Source organism: Arvicola amphibius, chromosome 1 (assembly GCF_903992535.2).
Source record: "Arvicola amphibius chromosome 1, mArvAmp1.2, whole genome shotgun sequence".
Lineage (NCBI taxonomy): Eukaryota > Metazoa > Chordata > Mammalia > Rodentia > Cricetidae > Arvicola > Arvicola amphibius.
This window is the reverse complement of record NC_052047.1, coordinates 85,550,588-85,577,178: the sequence shown is the minus strand read 5'-3', so window position 1 is coordinate 85,577,178 and position 26,591 is coordinate 85,550,588. Positions and strand designations below refer to the sequence as shown.

Here is a 26,591-nt window from a genome sequence, read left to right as displayed (position 1 = left end):
TGATTTATACTTTTTGAAATTTGCCTACAATGAAAAAAATTTTTTCTGGGCCACAAAGATGGCTCGGCTCAACAGGTACAGGTACTTGCTGCCACGTATGACAACCTGATTGGGTCCTTGGAACCAACATGGGGAAATGAGAGAACCAACTTTTAAAAGCTGTTCTCGGACCTCTATGCATCCACCTATCAATCTGCCTACCAAAACAGACAAGACACATATACAAGGACAAAATGTTAAAAAAAAAATTACTTAATGTTCTTTTTTCCCTAATTTCAAAGTAAGTTTTCAGAAAACTAAAAATTCATCAGAAAAAAGTACTACCATAAACATATGTACTTTAAAGCAGGGGGACATTTTTTTTAAAACTAAAGGAAAAACATTTAAGACTTACCACTTATTGTTTCTGTAAGCATGTGGATTGACTATGTCTCTGATGAAACTATAATAATGCCCACCATCTGCTGTTCCTGTATGAACAGTCACTCCAATTAAGTCATACTCATAGCTTTCTGTATCTTTGGAATGGTCGTTGACTTCTTTAAAACCTAATTTACATAAAATAATGGAACTTATTTTAAAAACACGTAATAATGTCATTTTAAGATTACTTTTTACAAGGTATTTATGTATAGAAAAAAACATAAAAACTTTATATATAAAATAGGTATATTAAAAACTACTTGCAAGGCCACAGCCTATTATTGCTTCAAGGAACATACTATACAATTAACTTTTGAAAAAAATTAACCCACACCAATGTGATATATAAACTATGTGTTTAACTTAACTAGCCCTTTAAAATAGTATTGCCTGCTTTTTTAAAAATTTATTTTTACCAACAGAGAAAAAAAAACAAAACAAAATCCCAAGACCTAAAAAGAGCTCAGTCTTTTAGTCTCCTGCCACTATATTGATACATATTAGGAACTTGGTGTCCACAGAAATAAAGGCATCACTCTAATCTAAACAATTTTAAAGTTCCAGGACAGACTCTAGAAACTACAGGGAAACCCTGTCTAGGAAAAAAAAAATTTAAAGTCAAAAGGTAACAGAAGATACTAAGCAAAAAGATTAAAGTTGATCTGAGAAGTCTAGAGATCTATATCCTCCTCACTCCCCCCAACACACAATAGGAGCAAAGCAGAGAATATTTGCTTCAGTGCACAGTCTAAATCAGAAAGCAAATTGCAGTAAAGAGGAAATGGCCACAGTGTTAAATCAGTGGCCTTACTATGCTTATGTAGGCAATGCTAAGACTGGCAATAAATACAACACATCACCCAAGTCCTAAAAGCCTCATTTATAAATTCATGATCTCTCCATGCATGTAACAAAACATCACATGAAATTATAAAGAAGCAGGGCTGAGATGAAGTCTCACTGTGATTTTCAAAACAGTCTGATTAAAAAAGCAGGAATGAAAAGCAGGATGTGTATAACAATGACTACTTTGTTTGCATTTTCAAATGTATTACTATGTGACCCACTTACTGGAACTTATAAAACATACAAATCCTAATGAAAGTTATGTCTCTAACTTTCTCTCCAAAAGTTAGGATGGTATACTGATTTCTTAAATCTAATTTTAAATATAAAATCGCCCTAACCATTATTATGTAACAAGGAACTTGGTAGCACATATCTAAGAGGCTTTTTTCCTTCTTCTAACATACCCTAAAAAGCTATGTGGTAGAATGGATGGTGTCCTTAGTCCCAGGACTTGAAAGAGAACGGAGGCAGGTAGATCTCTGTGAGTTTGAGACCAACTTCAGCTAGACAGAAATCTCCCAAAGAGCCAGGGCTACATAGTGAGACACTGTCTCAAAAAACAAAAACAAAAACCCAAAAAGCCCTATGGCTCTTGAGGCACATTATCATTGAAATAGTATGGTGGTTTTCTACTTGTGGAAAAAAAAAAGACACTGCTACTTAATTCACTAAAATCTCACTTTTCTACTTCAACATTTAAAACAAATTACTCTGATAAACATAATTAAAGTTTTCAACCAATTATTTTTGGACCTATTTTTTCTTTGAGTTTTTCCTCATAGAGACTTTGACATATAAATTCAAATTCCTCTTAACTACTGTTGAAGTTAAAACCCAGTCTTCCATGATTCCTCACCCCTCTCTAGTTAAAATATGTGGGGAAGCGAACATTTCAGGTTCTGTCATTATCTTATTACTGCTGCTTTAAGAATAGTCTATACTACAAAGAGATAATAAAATAATTCATGTATTCATCCAATTATAAACCCTAGAGTCTGGGGTTTATATTGGTTAAATGCTAGCGTCTACAAAGGCCTGTGTTCAATTCTCTGCACACACAAAAAAAGTTAATTAAGTTCATAAATTCCACCTATCTGTTGGTGCTTTTTCATCTAAGACCCCAACGCACTGTAGTTTACATGAACTGCATCCCCTTAGATTTGTCATCCTTCTTTCATCCAAACAGCTTTCTCTTTCCAAGCTTCTCTGATTAAAACCCTCATGTCCAGCACATGCCTTTAATCCCAGCACTTGGAAGACAGAACTCCAAGGGCAGCAAGGTCTACAGACTGAATTTGAGGCCACCCTGGTCTACAGAGTTCCAGAACAGCTCTAGGACACAGGGAAATTGTCTTAAAAAACAAAAAACAATCTAATGGTCATACAATAAATAATAAGAAAATAACAAAATTGTTAATATTGCCCAAAGTCAAAAAATTCTGTCTTTAGGCTGTCTCACTGGCCATTCTGCTACCCTTGTATTCAAGAATTTATCCCTTCTTCTCAATCTCTTACTCAACTCTGAATCTGTGTAAATACTACTTTCTCATGGAAGTCTTAATTCCTCAAGACCTTTGACACACTGATAGCATATGGTAATATACTACAATTTCAGGTTCAATGTAAGACTTACCACCTAGACCTCAGTTTTCCAAGGGCATAAACAGTGACTGGAAAAAAATGCTTAGAATGGTCCATCAAGAGTCCTAATATGTTTTAGCTAAGAGAGTAAATATATTACATGGTCTCTACCAAAATTTCCCTTCCTGGGATAGAAAGAGAGCCTGCTTTTCCAGAAGACCTGGTTGAATTCCCAACACCAAAAGCATGGACCATAACCATCCATAACTCCAGTTTCAAGGAATCTGATGCCTTCTTCTGGCCTCTGTAGGTACTGTATGTATATAGTAAACAGATATACATGCAGAAAGAACACCCATATAAAAAAATCCTTTTCAATAAAAAATTTTTCTGCCATGTGTTGGTGGTGCATGCATTTACTCTCTGCACTTGAGAGGCAGAGGCAAGTGGATCTCTGAGTTCGAAGCCACCCTGGTCTACAAAGAGAGTTCCAGGACAGGCTCCAAAGCTATCGAGAAACCCTGTCTTAAAAAAGCAAAAATGGGGGAAAAAAAAAAAAGTCCTAAGCATATACTTAGAAAAAAAAATTTCTCACATTTCCTAAATGTTGAGAATCAGGTAACTGACTTTAACACTGATGAGAGTTTCCCATTCACACAATTAACATTAATGACATTTTCTCCATTCAAACAATTTCCCTTATTAATTTGATAATTAATTTTGATAGACTTAACAATAAACAGAGAACTGAGAAAAATGAACTTACCATCTTTTCTGTCACTCTTTCCCATTAGAAAATCTTCTGTGTAGGGTGTCATATCCAAACGTAAAGGAAAGGAAAAGTGTGTATTCACTTTCTCTTTCATCATTGTGACCATATTAAATGTGTATCTCATAGTATTGAAACTCAGTATACGAGGTAATTTCTTAAAACATGCCCTGAGAAGTGGGGGGTGAGAAACAAACTTGTTAAATACACTATTTCAAAAATATCTTAGCTCTATTTATATTTGTGCTACATTTATTTTAATATTCAACTTAAAGCAATAATATTCTAAGTCACATAATTTGTGTGTGTGTGTGTGTGTGTGTGTGTGTGTGTGTGTGTGTAATTGGGGTTGCTTACCTATTCAGGCACCTGTGGAAGGCAAAGGGTTGATGTTGGGTGTCATCTATTGTTCTCAATTCTATTTCTTTTATAGTTAAAACATTTTACTTTGTGTACATATATGCACACTCTTATTTATGTGTGTGGGAGAGAATGTGCCACATCATGGGTGTGGTAAGCAAAGGACAACTGGCTGGTGCTTGTCTTCTACTTCTCCAAGGTATATCCCAACAATCAAACTTGGGTTGTAGGTCTTGGCAAGAAAAAAAAAAAAAGCCTTTACTCACTGAGTACCTTGAAGGCCCTCCACCTTTGTTTTATTAAAGAAAGGGTCTCTCAATGAACCTAGGCCTTGTTTTTGCCACTGGCATTTTCCTGTTTCAGCTTCACAGCACTGGGGTAGCAAACGCACATGCCTATGATGGTTTTTCATGTGGCTGCTAGCTCAGTTTTTAAAGATTTTGAAAATTTATTTACATATGTACGTATGTATAAATGTATACATTCATGAGTGTGTGTGAAGATCAGAGACAAATTTCAAGAGTCTGATTTTTGTCCACCTTATTGATACAGGATCTCTTCCATCTCCTCCTATCTTACTTTAGGAGTGCTTAGATGACAGATGTATACACCACTACATTCAGTGTCATTATGAGGGTTCTAGTGGCTGAATCCAGATCTTTTTAAGACTTATGCTAGAAATGCTTTTAACTGCTGATCTAGTTCACTGCCCCCTACAGGGAATTAAATATTAAAGGGAAGACAAAGGGGTAGGAAGATCACACAGTTGGTAAGGCAACTGCTCTGTAAGCAGGAAGACCTGTATCAGGTTCACATCCCCAATATTCATTAAACCCTGGTACAGTGCCATGGGCCTATATTCCCAGCACTGCAAAGAAAGAGACAGGAGGAGGATCCTTGGGACCTAATCAGCAGACTCCATGTTCAATGGGAGAGCTTGTCATTAAAAAAAAAAAAAAAAAAAAAGATGGAGAGATATCCAAAATTAACCTTTGGCTCCCACATACACAGTACACATGTCTATGTGTATCCCTACACATGGACACTCACAAACCATATACATCTAAATTGATATGTGAATCATGAAAGAATAGAAATGCATAAAAGTGAGACTATAAAATTGTTTCCATAAATTGGTAAAGGTAGTTTAGATTTTTAAGATTTTTTTAATGATTCATTTTTATTTATACATATGTGTTAGTATATATGCAAGCCAAATGTGGGGGTATCCATGGGGCCAGACGGGCACTGAATAACCTAAAGCTAGAGTTATGTTTTTGGATTTTTAAAGACAAGGTCTCACTATAGACCTCCTACTAACCTAGAACTGCACTCTGTAGACAAGGCTGGCCTTGAACTCCTCAGAGATCTACCTGCCTGCCTCCCAGGAGCTGGGATTAAAGAAGTACGTATTCAGCCCCTAAAGCAGGACTTACACACAGGCAACTGAAAGCCATAGGATGTGGATGCTAGGAACTGAATTCAGGTCCTCTAGAACACCAAGTGCTCTTATCTACTGAGTCATCTCTCTATGCTATTTTTAACTGCTTGAATGTCTGTGTGTGTGGGGGGAGTGCACGTTCATAAATGTAGGTGCCCTCAACAGCTTACCTAGAGCTGGAGTTACACATAGCTGTGGTCCATTCAATGTGGATAATGGGAAGTGAACAAAAATCATTGGTAAGAGCATTATAAACTCTTTACTAAGTCATTTCTCCAGTGCCACTTAGTGCTCCCCTCTTTTAAATCTGAGGGCAGTTCAACTTTTTAAGATTTATTTATTTATTATATATACAATGTTCAGTCAAAATATATGCCTGCACACCAGAAAAGGGCAACGGATATGTGGTTGCTGAGAACTGAACTCAGGATCTTGGGAGGTCAGCCAGCGCTCTTAACCTTCAGCACCTCAATTAATATTTTCTAAGAAATTCTATAAAGAACTGTAAAAAAGTATTTATGATAAATGCATTAAAACATGAGCAATCCAAAATAATGACAATACATGTGATGTAAGGAGGAAAAAAAACACTTTGAAAAAAGTACTCAGTGGTGTTTCACGCCTTTAATCCCAGCACCGCAGCACTCAGGAGGCACAGACAAGCGGATCTCTGTGAATTTGAGGCCAGCATGGTCTACAGAGCTAGTTCCAGGACAGGCTCAAAAGCTACAGAGAAAACCTGTCTCGAAGAAACAAAACACCAATCCCCACAAAAAAAAAAAAGAGAAAGTACTACAAAAAAAAATTAGTACTTCTAAACTGAAATTTTAACTTCCAAATCCAGCTTCCATTCATATCTCTTTCAAAGATACAGTTAAGAGCCAACTGCTTACACACATTCTCAGGAGAGAGAATTCAGTTCCACCTGGACTACACTGTCCCCCTGTATCTCTTCATCTGAATACACTGTCTGATAGAAGAATTTCAGAATTTGGAACTCACTCTGATCTTTCTATTACTCCATATCATCAACTGTTAAATGGAAAATAATTTTTATATTAGTAATTGTATTTAACTACAACATGATGTCATAGTGAATGAATTTAATCATGTAAAATTCTGAAAAGTACTTCCCAAATAAAAAATACTGTAAAGTTAGCTATTATTCTTTAGGAACTAGTCACTAAACCCAGACATCTGCATCAATGCAGACTGACAAGAGGATCACTCTTCTTGTCCTTCATGTCTATCCTTAGGAAACACAGATTTCTGGAGATTCTTACTTTCAACCCTAAACATTCATGTTCACTGGATAATAAAAGTTAACAAGCAATCAATACTGAGCTCCAAACAGCTAATATTACTTAAGTGACTATAATGTATTGTTTATTCACATTAATTACATCACATTTACACACAATTATGAAAGGTCTTTTAGTTACACTGGGTGGTTTAGTTAAATGATAAAAATTACATTTCAAAAAGCATTACCTTTTTTCAGCTCTGACTTTCTTTCCACAATGAGAACAAGTGTACATGTTGTCCCCTTCTAAAGTGTCTTTAATAGTAACTTCATCAAGAGATTCCTGTGTATAAACCCACATTGGGAAGTAGACATAATTTACAGCATGAAATTTGGTCAAAATGCACAAAGAAAGATCAATTTCTTTTTTGACAAAAAGTAAATTCAAATTAAATTAATTTTTTCCTCTTATGAACTCTATCTTTTAAAATATATTTACACTTTGAAAAATTACTGGTTTTGTGGTCTATCTTTAATACTTATTTAAATGGCAAAACAAGAAAGAAAATACATGAAAATAACTATTTCTTCTCAAGACAATGAATTTGTTATCACATATACATTTATAAATCATAAAACAATCTCAAGTCATGTCTGGTATCACTCACATAAATATTCTTCATATCTGCCACCTGGCACCTTACAGTATAAAACTCTTCAGCAGTCTGACTAACATGTTCACAATCCTAGATGAACCAACAAACAAAAATTAGCAATTTGTTATAAGCTTTAAAAACCTTATAAAATAACAACAACAACAACAAAAAAAGCAGATATACTTACCAAGGACACAACATTGTTTGTAATTACACCTCCAAATAGGCTTTTGACGGTATTTTTCTTTAGAATAAAACAAATCAAAGTCAGTGGTTAAAATTCAAATTTGTATAAACTTTAAACAAATCTTTCAGTATTCTGGTACTAACCAGTTCTGGAGACATCTCTTCAACTTTAGTAATCAGATCTGTAAAGAACTCTGTCATATCTTTCTGCTCCCCAGTATTAAGAGGCTGCTTGTCCATGGTATATGTTTTACAGAAAGGTCTAGGGTTATATGCTTTGCACTCACTCTCCTGAGAGAAAAGAGGGGAAGAAATATCAAATAAGAAATGGCCAATACATTCTTGAATGAAGAACAACAAAGTCATACAGAGTGGAATACAACACTGATCCCAGCACTTGGAAGGTAAAGGCAGAAGGATTAGGAAATCAAGGCTGGCCTTGGCTATACAGAATCTGTATATAAACTCCTGGGTTTACAAGAGACCCCAGCTCAAAAAGTTGAGAACAAAAACTGGAGCAGTATTCCACTATACCCAGCTAAGCGATGCTTCTCCAGATACTCTCTTCAATTTTACTTGAGCTGAAGTGCACTTTTAATTTAATGATCCTCTTATAAAAGAAGGATCAGGTTGCAGGCAAGCCTGTAGGGCATCTTCTAAATCAGTTACTGATGGGGGAGGATCATCGGTGGGTTGTAGTCCTGGGTTCTATAAGGAAGCATGCTGAACGAGTTAGCACCACCCTCCATGGCCTCTGAATCAACTCCTGCCTCCAGGTTCCTGCTCTGAGTTCCTGTCCTGACTTCCATCAGTGATGGGCTAGAATGTAGAAGTGTAAGCCAAATAAACCCTTTCCTCCCCAAATTGCTTTTGGCATTTTATCAAAGCAAGAGAAACCCTGTAACAACCAATGACAGGAAAAACAACTAGAAATAAAGGACAAATTAAAAAGATAGATAACTCAGTTGTGATTGTTAAAGTCTTTATAACAAAGAAGAGATAACTAAAAACAAATCAATGTGAAAACAGTAAGCCTTAATAAAAACACTATAATCTTTAGTAACTATCTTAGTGGGATTGTTTGCTAAAAGATAATCTAAATAATTTTTCTTCACACTTTTCAAACATACCATTAAATATGTAAACATTTTCTGAAGCTCCAAAAGAGTGGTTTTGTGCTTCATATCTTCTGAATACTGAAAGTCAAGAAGAAATTTGGTCAGAACACTAATGGTGGCATGTTGGATTTCCCAGGAGACCTACAATGGTCTCTTTATCCCTCTCTTTTTTTTTTTAAATTAATTATGCTTTTTTTAGATTTTTTTATTATGTATACAACATTCCCTCCACATATGTCTGCATGCCAGATCTCATTATAGGTGGCTGTTAGCGATCATGTGGTTGCTGGGAATTGAACTCAGGACCTCTAGAGAGCAGCCAGTGTTCTTAACCTCTGAGCCATCTCTCCAGCCCTCTTTATCCCGCTTTTTATCCTTTAAGCTCTATGTGAGAAAACACCTCACATTTCACTCTTTCATTATCATTGTGTCTTGGAAAAATCAGAGTATTCTTCCATCACACTAAATACAGTGATGGCTATTATGACAGGGAACAAGAGAGCAAGAGCGACAGCGACAAAGGGATCTTTTTAAAAATTGCTTTCATAAGCTTCTGTAAAGCAAAGGACATGGTCAAAAAGACAACGACAGCCTACAGGATGGGAAAAGATCTTCACAAATCCCACACCAGACAGAGGGCTGATCTCCAAAATATACAAAGAACTCAAGAAATTGGACACCAAAATATCACATAATCTAATTTAAAAAAAAAAAAAATGGAGTACAGACCTAAACAGAGAACTCTCAACAGAGGAATCTAAAATGGCTGAAAGACACTTAAGGAAATGTTCAACATCCATAGTCATCAGAGAAATGCAAATCAAAACATCTCTGAGATTCCATCTTACACCTGTAAGAATGGCCAAGATCAAAAACACTGGTGACAACTTATGCTGGAGAGGTTGCGGGAAAAAAGGGAACACTTCTCCATTGCTGGTGGGAGTGCAAGCTGGTACAACCCCTTTGGATGTCAGTGTGGTGATTTCTCAGAAAATTAGGAAGCAACCTTCCTCAAGACCCAGTAATACCACTTTGGGGTATATATCCAAAGGATGCTCAATTGTGCCACAAGGACATGTGCTCAACTATGTTCATAGCAGCATTGTTTGTCATAGCCAGAACCTGGAAACAACCTAAATGCCCCTCGACCGAAGAATGGATAAGAAAAATGTGGTACATTTACACAATGGAGTACTACACAGCAGAAAAAATGATGGCAGCTTGAATTTTGCAGGAAAATGAATGGAGCTAGAAAACATTATTTTGAGTGAGGTAACCCAGAAAGTGAGATAACACAGAAAGACAATTATCACATGTACTCACTCATAGGTGGTTTTTAAACATAAAGCAGAGAAAGCCAGCCTACAAACCACAATCCCAGAGAACTTAGACAACAATGCGGGCACTAAGAGAGACTTACATAGATCTAATCTACATGGGAAGTAGAAAGTAGAAAAAGACAAGATCTCCTGAGTAAATTGGGAGCATGGGAACCTTGGAGGAGGGTTGAAGGGGAAAGGGGAGGATAGGGAGGGAAGCAGAGAAAAATGTACAGCTCAATAAATAAAAAATGTTATATAGATCAAAGTTCAAAGAAAAGGAAGAATGAATTATTTTATATTTTATTCTGTTGTGTGTTTTTGTGCCTGTGGAAGCCAGAAGAGGGTGTAGGATCCGTTAGAGTGAGAATTACAGATAGCTATGAGCAGCCTGACATTGGTGCTGGGAACTGAACATTTGTCTTTGGAAGAACAGGAAGTGATATCCACCTTTAGTCCTGAGGTTTAGTTTTTAACTGAAAAGATTACTTAGATCTACTTAAAATAAGTACATCTTGTGTTCTTTCTGTTGTTGCTAATTACTGACAATACTAAAAGTTTAAGGTGTTCACTAATATGAACAATACCACCAAGAGGTATAACAAAGTCATTGAGGGAGGGGGTCACTAAAAACATGATTCTTTGGTAACTACTGCTTTTGCAAATACAGATGGGTCCAACCAATTTAGTTACAAGACTTTCTACAAATTAAACCCATTATAGAACTACTTTTAACTATCATCAATCTATATGCACATCACATTTTGAAATCCAACATGACTAAATGTAAAAACTGAAATTCATATGAGTATAATATACACTGGAAGAGTAAAACAGATTAAAGGATTCAAACAAGGTCTATACCACATTACAGAAAAAAGAAAGGAAAGAATAGCATAAAGGCCATTCACCAAGAAAGTATAAAATCAGATGTAAAAACATAAAAACCACGAAGCACACACTCAAAGCAGGTTCACAAACTTACTTATTTTTGGCTTGGAATAAAGGAAACAAACTCAGTTATCTAATATTACTTTGCTTGTTCGAGCCTTTTACTTATTTTTATGTGATTAAAATCTGTATTCATTTTAACTGAAATACAATTATTACCTGTGCATAGTAAGCATATGAAGTCCAAACTATGCTGTACTTTGAAACAAATTATTTCCATGTAATGAAACGTCAAGTAAGTGTAAGTAAAATTAAAATACACTAAAATAGTTAGCCATGACATAACAACATTTTTATATGTTCTTGGTATTAAGCAATATATGGTTATATTAAATTAATTAATTTTTAGGGATACATATTTGGTTTACAATTTGAAACTCTACCTTAGCAGTGAAGACAGCTTGCCTTGCCTCAGGTATCATATAAAGTTGCTGAATAGTGGATGCCAAATAACAAGTAGCTCCAAGGTTAGTCAAGCCAACAAATCGGCATTCTGCACGCACATCCTCATGAGGCCAGTAGTCCCATTTATAAGGTGCATGGGCTGCTGATACAAGAGGGAAGAGAAGATGCCCCAAAACAAACTTAAACATATCTTGATTTGATTGGAAGTTACTACCTCCATCAATTGCCTAATTAAGATGTACAGAATATTATAACTTAAAATATTAATTATGTAAAATTTAAAAGAATCGTCAATGCTTTATTTTACTTGTATTACATTATTAGATGCAAAGAAGGTCCAATTATTTAAACTATCTAAAGGTTTTCTACATTTTTCTATTTAAAACAAATGAATCTACTTTCTACATATTTTATTACACATATCAATAATGTGTGTATAATAAAATATATAGAAAGTGGATTCATTAAACAATACCCCTAGATTTTCAGGGTTGAGTTTCATACAGATGCAATGAAAAGAAGAATGCTCACACTGCATGTGCTGTGCCATCACCCAGTTGTGTATTAGCCTGTAGTTCTCCACAGACCCCTTTACCATCTCTACCAACAAATCATAGGCAGCGGCCCTTGAAGAGTGTGATTTGCACTTTGGCTGCCGTCGGTCCTTTAGACTGGGCAACAAAAACAGAAGATTGAAGATATCTCTTAAAAATTCCTAGGGGACAAGAAGAAAACAGGTGTTACATAACTTCGATATCAATTATATTCCAAATATAGTAACACACAAAATAAAATGGATAATGGACTATAATTTACTAAAATATTAGTTCAAAGTTCATAGCAGAAGTCGGGCAGTGGTGGCACACGCCTTTAATCTCAGCACTTGGGAGGCAGAGGTAGGCAGATCTCAGTGAGTTCAAGGCCAGCCTAGTGTACAGAGTAAGTTTCCAGGACAGGCTCCAAAGCTAAAGGGAAACCCTTGTCTCAATAAAACAAAACAACAAAAAAAATGTTTATAACAGTATTCTGTATCATCTGAAAAACTTACTGTTATTTTTTGTGAGGAAAATAGAAGGGACCTACCTTTTACTCTCCCCCCCTTCAAATTACATAGTTAGCCTGATTCATGTACACTACTGTTAGTTTCATTTGGAAATTACCAAAAGATTCTATTAGGCCTTGTTATTTCCTATTTGCCAAGTCCTATAGGTGTTTCTCCATCTGGATAATAGCAAGAAGAACAGCACCTCACCCACACTGAGGGACGGCCACTCCTCAAAGTCCATAGTACAAAAATCACAAACATTAAGAACCTCACTAGTTGTCAAAATTGTGGCAGACACCACAGTTGGAATGAAAGATGTAACTTTACAACTATCTTCTTAATTTTTGTGAATAGTAGATACATGTTTTACCATGAGATGGATCTAAATTGTTTAAATGGAATCAGTTTTCAGATATTCATTTATAACAAACTTTTCTCCTAAATTCAAACTGTGCAATGTTTTAGTTATGAAGTGGAGTTGAAAACTTCATTAAGCACATTTTAATACAGACTAAAGCACTGTATTAAATTAAAAGAAAAAAAGGTGCTGGGGAAAAAAAAGACACACCCAAGAGCATGGCTATCAGCTTCTCAAAGATGAACTTGACCCTATTATCTTTTTTTTTCTTTTCTTTTCTTTTTTTTGCATTTTATTTATTTGGTTTTTTGAGACAGGATTTCTCTGTAGCTTTGGGGCCTGTTCTGGAACTAGCTCTGTAGACAAGGCTGGCTTCGAACTCACAGAGATCCACCTGCCTTTGCCTCCTAGGTGCTGGTATTTAAAGGCCTGCGCCACCACCGTCCAGCCAGATTATATTTTCTATTCATAAAAAAATATTTAAATATATTCTCTGAGAACTACATATCTGTATAAATATATTATGATCATAATATTACTCCCCTCTCTACCCTAATCAATGTTTACTCATCTTGCAACATATACCCTGCCCAAGTTTATATTCTTTCTTTTCATTTTAATACTCCTACTGAATCCAATAACGCTGTTGCTGTGGACATAGGTAAGGGCATCCCTCCATCACCAGCCATCAACTTCTGAAAGTCCCTCAGCAAACCTCATCTTCACTTCATCTTTTATTTTTCCTTTGCTCTTTTATCTAACTGTCTCTTATACATCCCAAACATTACCCTTTATCCCGAGGTATAATACCTCATAGAGTACTGAGCAGTATCATCACTCCTTTACTAAGACTGGCTTTTGGCTGAAATCTGAAAACTTGACTTGTAATATCAGACTTTGCCTAAATGACAGAAGTGGCTCACTGTACTTGACTACATGTAGCTTTCCTTTGAGGAATCTTGAATTTCAGCCACTGGAAACGTAGGAGATATGCTTTGCAACAGTAACCACTGGGGAAATTAATTCCACTCTAATAATTAATTAATCAATCAATTCCACTCTAATGAAAACTAGTCATGAGCCCACTGCTTAGCCCTATGAGTCCAAATGAGTCAACCTGTGGTGGTACTGGAAACTCAGTCACAGGAATTAAAAAAAAAAAAAAAAAAAAAAAGAAAACAAAAGGACAAATATTTTCCATGTTGTCCTCTTCTTACTATTTCAAAGAAAGTAAAACTTACTTTCTGGATTTACAAAAAAAAGACTGGCTAAAAAGTATGCAAAGTGATTTGAGTTTTATTTCATACAGATGACATGATTTTTGTTTATTTTAGGATTCAGAAGTGAGATTATCATCAAGGAGAAACAAAGCACATGTTTACGTGAACGAGCAAACAAACATTCCAAGAGCAAATTTGAATTTGATAAAAACTGACTTTAAACTACCTTTGCCAACCAACTTACATAAAAAGAAAATGAGCTCTATTGCTATAGAGATCTTGAAAAAATATACTTAAGGCCTGTGATGAAAGTATTTTACCAGAAATACTGAGCCAGTAAATGCTTAAATGAACATTTTTATTTTCTTTATCCTGAGCCTACTAGAAAAAGCAGGTAACTAACCTGCTACCTGAGAGAATTGTTCTGTTTTTGTTTTGTTTTTTTTTTTTTTTTGAGCTTTGGAGACAGGTCTCATCACACCCTGACTCAATATTCAAAATAATATTTGGTAAAAAAATACAATGCAATGCAGAAAAAACTGAAAAACCATACTAGCTCATGCCACTATTGCCAGCACTTAGGAGGTAGAGGTAGGAAGACCATAAGTTTAAATCCATCATTGGCCACAGAGAATAACAAAAATGTTTAAAGCCAGCCTGGGTTACCTCAATTTCAAAGCAACCAACAAACCACAGCAACTACAACAACAAAAATATATCAAAACATATCTCTTCCCACTATAATTATTATTATATAAACAGTATTTCTTAAATGTACATAGAGGTCCTACAACTTGCTCAGAGAATAAAGGCATTTGCTGCCAAACCTCATCTTTTAAACTTTAGAACCAATGTGGTTCATTTACTCAACTTCACCATCAAGCTCTAGCAAACTTTGTTTGGACACATTGCTCTGAAACAACAAAACACAAACAATGTAAAAAGAAGCTCCAATTGTATTTCATGCATGTATTTTGAAGCATACCTGTCCTTCTCTTGAAAACTTGAAAGGTGGTTTGTGTTTAATAACACTTGTTGCAAGCCTTAGAAGTCCTGAAAGCCCATCATCTTCTATATTACCATCTAGGTGATCAAGGATCTCCCTACTATTAAAAGAAAGACCACAAGCAAAAGATAAAACAAAGATATTCTTTATTTTTGCTCAATAATGTAATTGTTAATTCTGTATCAGACTTTACCTGCGAATACAGTCAGCCAAATGTCTTGCCAAAGCATCTAAATCGAGAAGTGTTGTCTTAAGACAAAAAGAAAATACAAAATTCAAATAAGGCTTTTATTTTTGGTGTTAAACAGATTAGAAAAACAGATTATTTCCTTATATGTAATAAAAGTTTTATTTTGCAAATTAAGTTATACACTCAAGGTACCTATTCTTCTAAATGATATAATTTTTTTTAAAAATTATCATTTCAAATGTACTATTAACAGTCCCATCAAAAAAAAAATTATGGTAAGCAAGGAGGTAATTGTACACTCCTTTGATTTCAGGTCTTGGGAGGCAGAGGCAGATGGATCTCTGAGTTCAAGGCCAGCCTGGTCTGCAGAGCGAGCTCCAGAATAGTCAGAACTACACAAACAAATCCTGTCTTAAAAACAAAACAAAACAAACACACAAACAAACACACACACACACACACACAAATGATAGATTATGATAGCCACAGCAGTAAATTATGATAAACCAGTAATCAACTGAGATCATACTAAAGCTTTTTTTAAACTACATTTATCAAGATTTAAATTATATATAGACTAGTGATGTATAACACTGTATATTGTTCAGTTCTAACGACTGTTTCTATTGTTAACATCTTTGACCTAAGCTTTTTAATAATAAACAACAGTTAATTTATAACTAAAGAAACAAAATAAAAAAATTTTATAAATAGAACTTAATCTATGAGAGCTCTCAAAGAAACTAAAGCTCTAAGAGAAAATTACTTTGACTAGAATTAAAACTTGTTCATTAACACAAGTAAATGATGACACCAGATTAAAAAAATATTTGATCTTCACATAGTTATATTAACTTTTTATTTTACATATCAGGACTCTAAATTCACATGTTATTATGAAAATAAAAAGATACATAAATAAAAGCTGGCAGTGATGATGCATCCCTTTAATCCTAGCACTCAGGAGGCAGATCTCTTATGAGTTTGAGACCAGCCTTGTTTACAAAGAGAATTCCAGGACAGGCCTCAAAGAAACTCTGTCTCAACAAACAAACAAACAAACAAACAAACAAAAACCCCAAAACAAAAACAAACAAACAAATAACAACAAAAAAAGAAAAACCCAAGAGACAAGACAGGCAAACAGATGGACAGACACACACATGAAACTAAAAAATACAAATTTCAGGGCTGGAGCCATGGCTCCGGGGTGAAGTAAACACGATGTTCTTCCAGAGGACCCCAGTTTGGTCCCCAGGACCCACAACAAGAAAGCACATCACCATCTGAAACTGAAGCTCTAGGCCCTAGAGTGGTTCTCAATATTCTAATGCTGAGACTCTTTAATACGGTTCATCATTTTGTGGTGACTCTCCCAACCATAGATATTGTTACTACTTCATAACTGTAATTTTTCTACTATTATATATAAATATATATATATAAATTCTATATATAAAAATATAAAAATATTATATTTTTAATATAAATATCTGATATGAATGATCTGATTGCACAAAGAACCAGAGCAATAGGGACTAAGCTGCCCTCTCCTGGCCTCTATGGGCACTGCACTTATGCTAGTGGGGATAATTTAAAAAGTGGTTACAATACATATTTCACTTTCCAATTAAAGTTTACAAATATTAGATTGGTCAAGAGTACTTACAGATGCTTACAAATGAAGATATGCTTTAACAGTTAAAATCAAAGTAAAAATGAGAAAAAAAAATGTTGAGACCACAGAAGTATTAGTGTAACAGAAAAGTTGGGTCAGTAATCACTACTTAGTTAATAAGCATGCCCTCTCCTGAAAGGACAAGTAAAACCAAGAATATCCACATGCATAACTTGGATCCATTAACAAATTAATAGGTAATTTTCTGAACATACCTGACTAGCATCCTTTATATGTATGTTGTCCACTAATTTGCATAACAACCAAAAATATTCTTTACATCCAGGTTTTAACATCGGTTCTTCTTCATAATCATCTATCTATTAAAACAAATTTTACACTTTAAAATCATTTTTAGAATTATAATGTACTTAAGCAAGTACAGGCAAATAAATAGTATTCAAACTCTAAAAAAAAGATGAATAAATCATAAAATCAGAGGAAAAGGAAAATGAGACTATTAAGGCACCTAAAAGAGAAGACAACTTTAGAAAAACAATCTCAAACTGGAGGTGATGGTGCCAGTCAGAGGCTGGTAGACATCCTTCAGTTCAAACTCTGAACTGAAGTTCAGACTGGGGTTTTCAGTTAAACCCCGTCTCAAAAACAAAACAAACAAAAAAGAAAACAAACAACAACAACAATAAAAAGATAAGAAAAACAATTTCCAATTTTATAGACACAATCAGAGGAAAATATGCAAATGCTACAGTAAACAGTTTTAAAATTACTAAAAATATGGGGGCTGGAGAAATGGCTCAGTGGTTAAGAACACCGGCTGCTCTTCCAGAGGACCTGAGTTCGATTCCCAGCACCCACATAGCAGCTCACAACTGTCTGTAACTCCAGTTCAAGATCTGCCCTCATAACGCAGACATGCATGCAGGCAAACACAATACACATAGAATAAAGATAAATAGTTTAATAAACAAAACACTAGCCAGGCGGTGGTGGCGCACGCCTTTAATCCCAGCATTCAGGAGGCAGCATTTTAATCCCAGCATTCAGCAGGTGGGATCTCTGTGAGTTCAAGGCCAGCCTGATCTACAAGACCTATTCCAGGATAGGCTCCAAAGCTACAGAGAAACCCTGTCTCAAAAAACCCAAAAACAAAACAAAATAAAAAAAAAAAAAAACCCTCAATATTATTAAAAATACTTTAACAGCCCTCTGAATTTATTATGTGGTGCAAACTTTTACAAAGTTAGTGTCATACTGGGTTTATATTAAAAAAAAACTCAAAATTTGAAAATTTCATGAGAAATATAAAGTAAAAACAAATCAAATATGTTACTAAGTCAGGACAGAAGCTACATCATAATTTTTCAACTTGGTAGGAATAAACAGTATTTCCAAAATAGCATTCTTATGACAGACAACACAAAGCTGAAATCAAATCACATAGATGTTAATATGTAATGTTGACGGTAAGAATGGTAAGATTAAACAGACATCATAGTGTGAACCTATAATGCCAACACTTCCGAAGAAGAGAAAGGAGAACCAGAAATTCATGAGCTAACTACAAGAATACAGTACACAATAATAAATTTTTAGTAAGGTAAAATTTTACCCTTAGAGGTTTGAGAGCTTGAGCATCGGGAAGGAATTTCAACAAGGTTGAGGCAGCCAAAAGAAGAAAAGAGCGATGAATTGAGTCTCCTCCATCTAGGCCTGACAAAGATAACTTATAGAGACCATTGCAGGATTCATGACGAACTGCAGTCTAAAGGGGAAAAAAGGGACAATTTGAAAATTAAAAGGCTATTCTCAGGCTAGGGATACAGCCCAAGTGATAATGAGTTTGCCTTGAATTTGATCCTCAGCATTTTACTCATCAGGTAGTATTGACGTACCTGATGTAGCAGGCCTGCAATCCCAGCAGTGGAATATTATGCTCACCTACACAGTGAATTGAAGACCACACTGTCTCAAGAATTTAATCTTATCCTAAATTGCATTATCAATCTTGAGATCAGACTGAGTTACATGAGACCTTGTTTTCAAACAGACAGACAAATAAACAGAATCCCTGGGAGTGTAATACAGAAGTAGATGTTTTCCGTGTGAAAAACCTTGGGTTTGAGACCAGTTAGGAGGGATGGAGGAATATATGAACAAGAGAGAAGGGTATGTGTGTGTAGAGGAAGGGAAAGAAATGGGAAAGAAAAAAGTAAAGGGGATAAAAGAAATAAGTAGAGGAAAGAAGGATAATTTTGTAGAAATAACTCTAAAAAATTGTTTGTTTGAAACAGGGTTTCAGGTTTGTCTATGATAACCCAAAACTACTGGCCAAGAAGTCCTTATCCTTTTGTCTACATGTTCAAGTGCTGGAACTAGAGGTGAGCATGATCACAGAGCAAGTTTACTTCTTTACTTTAGCAAGGTGTTTTATGTTTTGTTTAGGACTGCAGAATTCTGCATGCTACATGTATAAGGGCAAGTGATCTACTACAACAGCAACCCTAGCAACATACTGTAAATTTAACATTCTGATGATACACATATGTACACAAACAACATATAACCATACAAGGCAGTCAATGTTGTATGGCAGTGTATGTTAACAAAAGCCTAATTATGGCTAATTATAAAACAGAAACAAATATTAAAATATACAGACAAATATTAAAATATACAAATATTAAAACAAATATTAAAACATAAAATATATTAAAATATACCTGGAACAGTGAGAATAGAACAAAATTTAAAAATGACAAATAGTAATGACACAGAATATATAATAGTCATATTTTTAAATTAACATTCTATATCTAAGGTAAATAGGTAATGTAATAATGAATATAATCATGAAAATTTCTTTACCATTATGGATCTTGTTTAACAATCTTAATAATACAAAAAGTTTTAAAAGGAGAAGCACCAATCTTTAATGTTTCACCATACCTCAGGAATAAGGAGGGTCAATTTCTTCAGCCAATCTTGTAAATGATCACTATCAGCAAGGCTAGATTTCACTAAGGAACAGCAATGAGCCCAGCTCACCAAGAGCCACATTGAATAATGTGAAACTAAAAATAAATAAATAAATAAAAGCATTATACAGGTCTGTGTTAAGAAAGACAGAGTGATCATTACTAAATACAAAATATTAAAAATTAAATTTAAAAGTACAAATAACTTTGTTGAGCACTTACCTTCATGTCTAGACCTGTGATCAGACTGAGCTTTCAAAACCCTGTAAAACAAAAATATGCTATCACTACTAATTAAAACTGGCTATGAAGTAAAAAAAATAATGACTACATATCCTTTAAAGTTTATAACTTCACTCCAAATAGATTTAAGAAAATTACTACTATGGTTTCACTTTTTTTAAAACCACTAGTAAATGAAATTCTTGGGAAAGCAACTAGAGGTCTTCAGAGGAGAAGATGGAGGAGGAGCGCAGTAAAGGGGTTGTTATCAAAGAATAAGGAACTTCAGAGAGGCATAAATTTCAAGATCTGTTTCACAGCATAATAATTACATGTCGATAAGAACACACTAATGGGTGGGGCAGGTGTGGAGGTACAGTGGTGGCACATGTATTTAAACCCAGCACTTGGGACTTCAGGGCAGTCTGGTCTAAAGTGAGATCTAGGACAGTCAGGGCTGTTACACAGGAAAACCCTGTCTTGCAAAACCATACAACATAAGTCAATAAATAGACAAACCAAAAACCAAATATCAAAACAACAACAAAAATAAACAAACATGGCTCATTAGTAGACTTTAAAAAAAAAAAGACTGAATTACCATGCTACTGGTATTCTGTCTCTAGCAAACAGTAGCAGATTCCTGCTTAGCATGTAAAAGGCCCTGGGTTAGGCCCTTGATACAAAATATAACAGCACATTTCTGAATCAAATAAAAATGAAACAGACTGGTGCTGTAGGCCGGTAATTCTAGCTAATCAAAAGGCTGAGGCAGGAGAATTTTGGCATTGCTAGGCTAACTTGTGGGTTCTCTCCTTTCACTACATAGGTGCTAGGTGGTCTAATACCTTTATCTTACTTACCTCTGAACAATATTGTTGGCTCCCAAAATGAATTTTGAAAGAAATTAAAATCTCACTTATAGATATTTTTTTAAAAATCAGACATGTTAATATAGTAATCAAGACTTTTGATTATCGGGCTGAAGAGATGGCTCAGTGGTTAAGAGCACTGACTGCTCTTCCAGAGGACCAGGGTTCAATTCCCAGCACCTACATGGCAGCTCACAACTGTCTGAAGATCCAGTTCCAGGGGAACTTCACACCAATGCACTTGAAATAAAAGTTAAATATAAACTATAAAAATATTTAAAAATTTTTGATTATTTAGTTTAGTGGCATTTAAAATAAAACTTATTACTACTGTGTGTATATGCTTCGTTGGGTGGCAAGTGCTTTTACTCACTGGGCCATCTTGCTAATCCATGTGTGTGTGCGCGTGCACGCATGTGTGTAATAGTTTTTTATACAAAACAGGATTCTCAGATGCAGCTCTGGCCTGTGGTGACCTCATAATCCTCTTGACCTCAGGTTCCAAAGTTGCATTATAGAGGTAAACCCACATACCTGTCCCTCATGTTTAGTTTTTAAAACCCATACTGACACAATACACTTACCTCTTACCTTAACAACAATCTATACGTGTCTATAATTTTCTTGTCTTTTTGATTTTTGAAACAGGGTTTCTCTTTAGCTTTGGAGCCTGTCCTAAATCTCACTCTGTAGACCAGGCTGGTCTCCAACTCACAGAGATCCACCTGCCTCTGCCTCCTGAGTGGTTAAAGGGGTGCACCACTAATGCATGGCACATGTTTGTAGATTCAATGCTCATCTAATTTTAATGCATTAGAAAATTTTTAGTAACAGGCAAAGGGTTTGTTGTTCTAGTTTCTTGGGTGAGGGCTTTTGAAAACATTACAGCATAGAACTCAAGACAACAGAAGAGGTCATGAGGAGTGATGTACTATGGCAGAGATAATGTACTCTCTAGAATGCATTATGTTTTGTTTTTAAGAATGATTACACCAACTTTATATGTATTCTTTGTGTACAACAAAATTGAATCCAATAAAACATGCTATGAAATATCTAAAAGTTAGTTTCACATCTAACATAAGTTATATGACTATATGAGGCATATAACTAGGTCTCCATAGATTAACCTACCCATTTCTGTTTCATATTTTGTTTTGGATACAGGGTTTCTCTGTGTAGACCAGGATATCCTAGAACTCAGAGAACCACTTGCCTCTGCCTTCCAGTTCAGGGAATGCACCATCACTACACAGATGAACCTGGGTCATTATTTGAAATACTTAAAAAAAAAATTCGTGCCTTTCCAAGCTTCTAAAGTAGTCCAAATAAACAGAATGTTATTGTTTGTTCAAATCACACATAAAGAATTTATTTATATATTTGTTTGAGTTCTGTGTCCTATTGACTGTGTCCTACTGATGTCACAGCTCATTTATGTGTGTGTGCGTGTGTGTGTGTGTGTGTGTGTGTGTGTGTGTGTGTGTGTCAGAGAGAAAGAGAAAGAGAGAGGGGGAGAGACAGACAGACAGACAGACAGACAGACAGACAGACAGACAGACAGACAGAATGCATGTGCATGTATAATGCATGCTTATTCAGGTGTGAGGTCACTTTCCTCTGAGGTGGGACCTATCTGTGAAAATAAGGTTCAGAACCTCTAGACTAGGCTAGAAATCAAGACACTCCAGAGACCTTCCTATCTCTGTCCACTCAGTGCTTAAGAAACAGGTGTATGTGGGCTGCCCAGACAAGTGAGTACTGAGACTGGAACACATGTCCTGATGATAAAGCAGCTAGTACTCTCTACTAATAAGTCACTTCTTCGGCATTTGTGGTTTTATATACATTATTTCTAGCTCCGTGCATGGAAGAAACATAAATATTGAAATTACCAAACACCCACAATTTCAAGATTTTTTTTCTTTTTATTTAATTATTCATTCATTCATTTTTTGAGGCAGGGTTTCTCTATGTAATAGTCCTGACTGTCCTGGAACTCACTCTATATAGATGAGACTGGCCTTGAACCCAGAGATCTACCTGCCTCTGCCTCCTTAGTGCTGAGATTAAAGGTGTGCACTACCACATCCAGCAAAATAAATATTTCAAATTCATGAATCGAAATTAATACTAAGTTAGACAAATAACAAAGAAAATGTTTCTCTTTATGTAATGGGTTGTCCAACAATAGACACTGAAGTAATACCAATAATTCGGAAAATCAACATTTAGCAAAAATTTTATTAACAATTATCTAAGAAAAATTACTAATAAAAGTGCAAGTCAATTGAAGTTTTATGGTTTTATAGAAAGTAGTAGACTTATACCTTCATAATGTCTTCACATTCACAGCTTATTAAAAAGGAAATTTTTAGCAAAGAAAATGGGAATAAACCAGATTAACTTTTAAAATTAGCATCATCAATAGATAAATGACATCGTCATAATGTACTAGGAAAAAACATGTCACTTCTGGACTATTACTACTAAAAAGGAAAGACCAAACTGAAAATGTTCTAAAACAAAACAAAAACAAGGAGAGTTGTACACATTGGCACATGGTTGGATTCTCAGTACTCTATAGGCCGAGGCAGGAGAATTTCAAGACAGAGATCAGACCTGGCAAGATCATGTTTCAAAATAAAAAATACCAAGCAATGATGCTGAATACCTTTACTTCCGCACTCGGGAGGAAGAGGTAGCGGCAGGTGAATTGCTGTGAGTTCCAGGACAGCCAGAACTGTTACAGAGAAACCGTCTCAAAAAAACAAAAAAGGTAGGAAAGGACATAGGGACAGAAGACAGAAGAGAGGGAGGCAGAGAGGCAGGGAGGAGAAAATAAGGAAGAATGGCCTGTACTACTAAAATTTCAATACTATAAAGAAAAGGTTAGGAACGTATCTCTACTTAAGAAAAAAGAAAAAGTATGACAACTAATAGCAAAAAGTAGTTCACATGATGCTGAACCAAGAATAAATTAACAAGATAATAGGGATCTAGGGAGATGGTTCAATGGGTAACCACCACTGCTTTGCAAACATGAATATGTGAATTTGAATCCCAAGTAAACAAGTAAAATGAAAGGCATGGATGCACCTAGCCATTAGAGGGCAGAGACAGGCAGAGCTCCAGAATTTGTAGACAAACCAGCCTGGCTGAAAAGATGAGTTTTTGTCTCAGTAAGATATTCTGCCTCAAAGCAGTATGATGGAGAGCAACAAAGCAAGACAGTAACACCTGGTGGCCTCTGCATGAACTTACCCGTATTATCAAGGGTTTCAGGATTTGGTTTATGGTAGAATGTTTGTCTGATGCCTAGCACTACGTTTTTAAAAAAATCAAACATATCAATGTTTAATTTCTTAAAAATTTATCTGTGTGTGTGTGTGTGTGTACATGCTCACGTGTGCACATGCTCATGGAGGCCAGAAGAGGTTATCATATTCCTGGACTTAGATTATAGGCAATTGTGAACGTCCAAGTGTGGATGTTGGAACCAAATTCCAGTCTTCCACAATAACTGTACATACTCTTAACCACTGAGTTATCTCTCCAAATCCAATGCTGGATTACATAAATTAATTTGTTTTTATTCAGGGTTAGACAGATGGCTCTGTGGTTAAGAGCACTTGGTACTCTTTCAGAGGACCCAAATCAGGCAGTGTGGACAAACATCAGGCAATTTACAATCACCTGTAATTTCAGCCCCATGAGACTAGAAATATTCTTCATATCTCTGCTGACCCCAACACTCACTAGTGTACACACACACACACACACACACGTCTAGATATTAAGAACATATCCTTAATTTAAGAAACAAATATCAAAGTATTTCTAGATAGTTATACTTTCTAGACCTTACATTCATAAACTTCCTTAGAATTTACAAACACAGAAATGCTCAGGAATACGTAAGTCTGACAAATGTTAACAAGATATGAAAATTCGGGTAAAAAGTAGGGCAATACATTTAAAAATCCCAATAACTTTTCTGGTAAACCTTTGTTCAAAATGAAGTGGTTACTAACTGTTTTAATGTTCATGGCGTAGATGCAAGCATGGCAGGAGCTGCTGTCAAATGTCTTTTATTATTCTCTACCTTATCTTTAAGAAGGGTTATCTCTTTACTAAAGATGGGTCTTGCTGTGTTAAGTAGACTGGCTAAGTTCTGGAGATCCTTCTATCCCTCTCATTCAGCTCTAGAGCTATAGGTATGCAACACAGTACCTGACATTCATAAGGGTACTTGGAGTTGAGCTCATGTTCTCAAATATGAGTATGTAAGTATTTTAGCCACTTAGCCATATCCCCGGCCCCAAAATGAAAGATTTTTAATTTTTGTTTTTCCCTTTCTTGAGACAGGAAGCTCACTATGTAGACCAATACATAGGGATCCACCTGATTCTGCCTCCAGAATACTGAAAGGTGTGTGCCACCAAGACCAGTGCAAAAATGAAGTTTAATAACTGCATATACATACATATAAAACACATAAAATGCATACCTTGGAGCCAGATTATCATACGTATAAGCAACAGACATAAGTCGCTGAATCAAACTGGTTCCTTGGACAAGCACAAGAAACACCTTTAAAAATAAAAACATCAAGAGAAAAACGTCTTTGAATAGAGCAAAATACAAAGAGTACTTTCATTTCCCCACCTCCTTTAGATTTATGCACCAACAAGTTTTATTTCTCGTGACTTTGATACACATACTAAGCTACAGTTGTTTTGGTAAAAAAAAAATTAATAAATATATACATGTTTCCTAGCTGAAGATACTCTGAAAAAAGAAGGATATACAGGTATAGATAGATAGACAGACAGACAGAGAGAGAGAGAGAGAGAGAGAGAGAGAGAGAGAGAGAGAGGGAGGGAGGGAGGGAGGGAGGGAGGGAGGGAGGGAGGGCAGGCCTATCTGGCTAGATGCAAGTTTCATTTACATATTCCAACTTTCAACAGCCATGAAGTTGCATATATTTTAAAAGCAAATCACTCTAAAAATTCCCTAACTATATATATATATATAAAATATATATATATATTTATATATATATATATATATATATATATATATATATATATATTTGGTTTTTCGAGACAGGGTTTCTCTGTGGCTTTGGAGCCTGTCCTGGAACTAGCTCTTGTAGACCAGGCTGGTCTCGAACTCACAGAGATCCGCCTGCCTCTGCCTCCCGAGTGCTGGGATTAAAGGCATGCTATATTTTACACCAATACTTGCATACATTTATAGTATGTAAAACTCAAAAAGTAAATTATTATTATCAATAAACATAGAAATTATTTGGTGAGATGCTAGAGAGATGGCTTAAAAGTACCTGCAGCTTGTAAAAGGGATACAGGTTCGGTTCCCAGAAACCACACAGAGGCTCACAACTGTATGTAACTCCAGTTTTAGGGAAATCCATACAATTTCTCTGGCTTCCTTGGTCACCAGGTAAGTATGTAGTGCACATACTCACATGCTGGTTAAACACTCATACACATAAAAGTAAACTATTTTTTAAAGGAAATTCAGGAGTTGTTAATGGAAAGTATCATAGTCAACTTGACCATATTATAATGTGGAAGGTTTCTTTTGGTAAAAACATACGTAACAGAAACATTAAAGAAGTTGTCAAGTAGTATCTTTCACAATGTAATACTTTGGAATGCATTTAGAATTCACGAAACATTTCATATCTAAGGAATACAAATAGTGCTGTAAAGATGGCCCAGGGGGTAGGAGCAC

The 26,591-nt window shown here is 35.4% G+C and overlaps 1 protein-coding gene across 1 annotated transcript in view; it reads right to left on the bottom strand.

Moving 5' to 3' along the window:
- The window catches only part of Usp34 (ubiquitin specific peptidase 34), a 178,177-nt gene that overhangs the window by 46,324 nt on the left and 105,262 nt on the right, over positions 1 to 26,591 (bottom strand). The window contains exons 35-50 of the mRNA XM_038324438.2: positions 25,342 to 25,424; positions 19,960 to 20,000; positions 19,709 to 19,833; positions 18,372 to 18,524; positions 17,014 to 17,118; positions 15,124 to 15,179; positions 14,910 to 15,030; positions 11,833 to 12,016; positions 11,280 to 11,440; positions 8,639 to 8,704; positions 7,653 to 7,799; positions 7,510 to 7,566; positions 7,335 to 7,412; positions 6,915 to 7,009; positions 3,620 to 3,792; positions 395 to 548 (exon numbers count right to left, since the gene is read on the bottom strand). Coding sequence (XP_038180366.1) covers positions 395 to 548; positions 3,620 to 3,792; positions 6,915 to 7,009; positions 7,335 to 7,412; positions 7,510 to 7,566; positions 7,653 to 7,799; positions 8,639 to 8,704; positions 11,280 to 11,440; positions 11,833 to 12,016; positions 14,910 to 15,030; positions 15,124 to 15,179; positions 17,014 to 17,118; positions 18,372 to 18,524; positions 19,709 to 19,833; positions 19,960 to 20,000; positions 25,342 to 25,424 — 1,799 coding nt within the window. The remainder of the gene's footprint in view (positions 1 to 394; positions 549 to 3,619; positions 3,793 to 6,914; positions 7,010 to 7,334; positions 7,413 to 7,509; positions 7,567 to 7,652; positions 7,800 to 8,638; positions 8,705 to 11,279; positions 11,441 to 11,832; positions 12,017 to 14,909; positions 15,031 to 15,123; positions 15,180 to 17,013; positions 17,119 to 18,371; positions 18,525 to 19,708; positions 19,834 to 19,959; positions 20,001 to 25,341; positions 25,425 to 26,591) is intronic.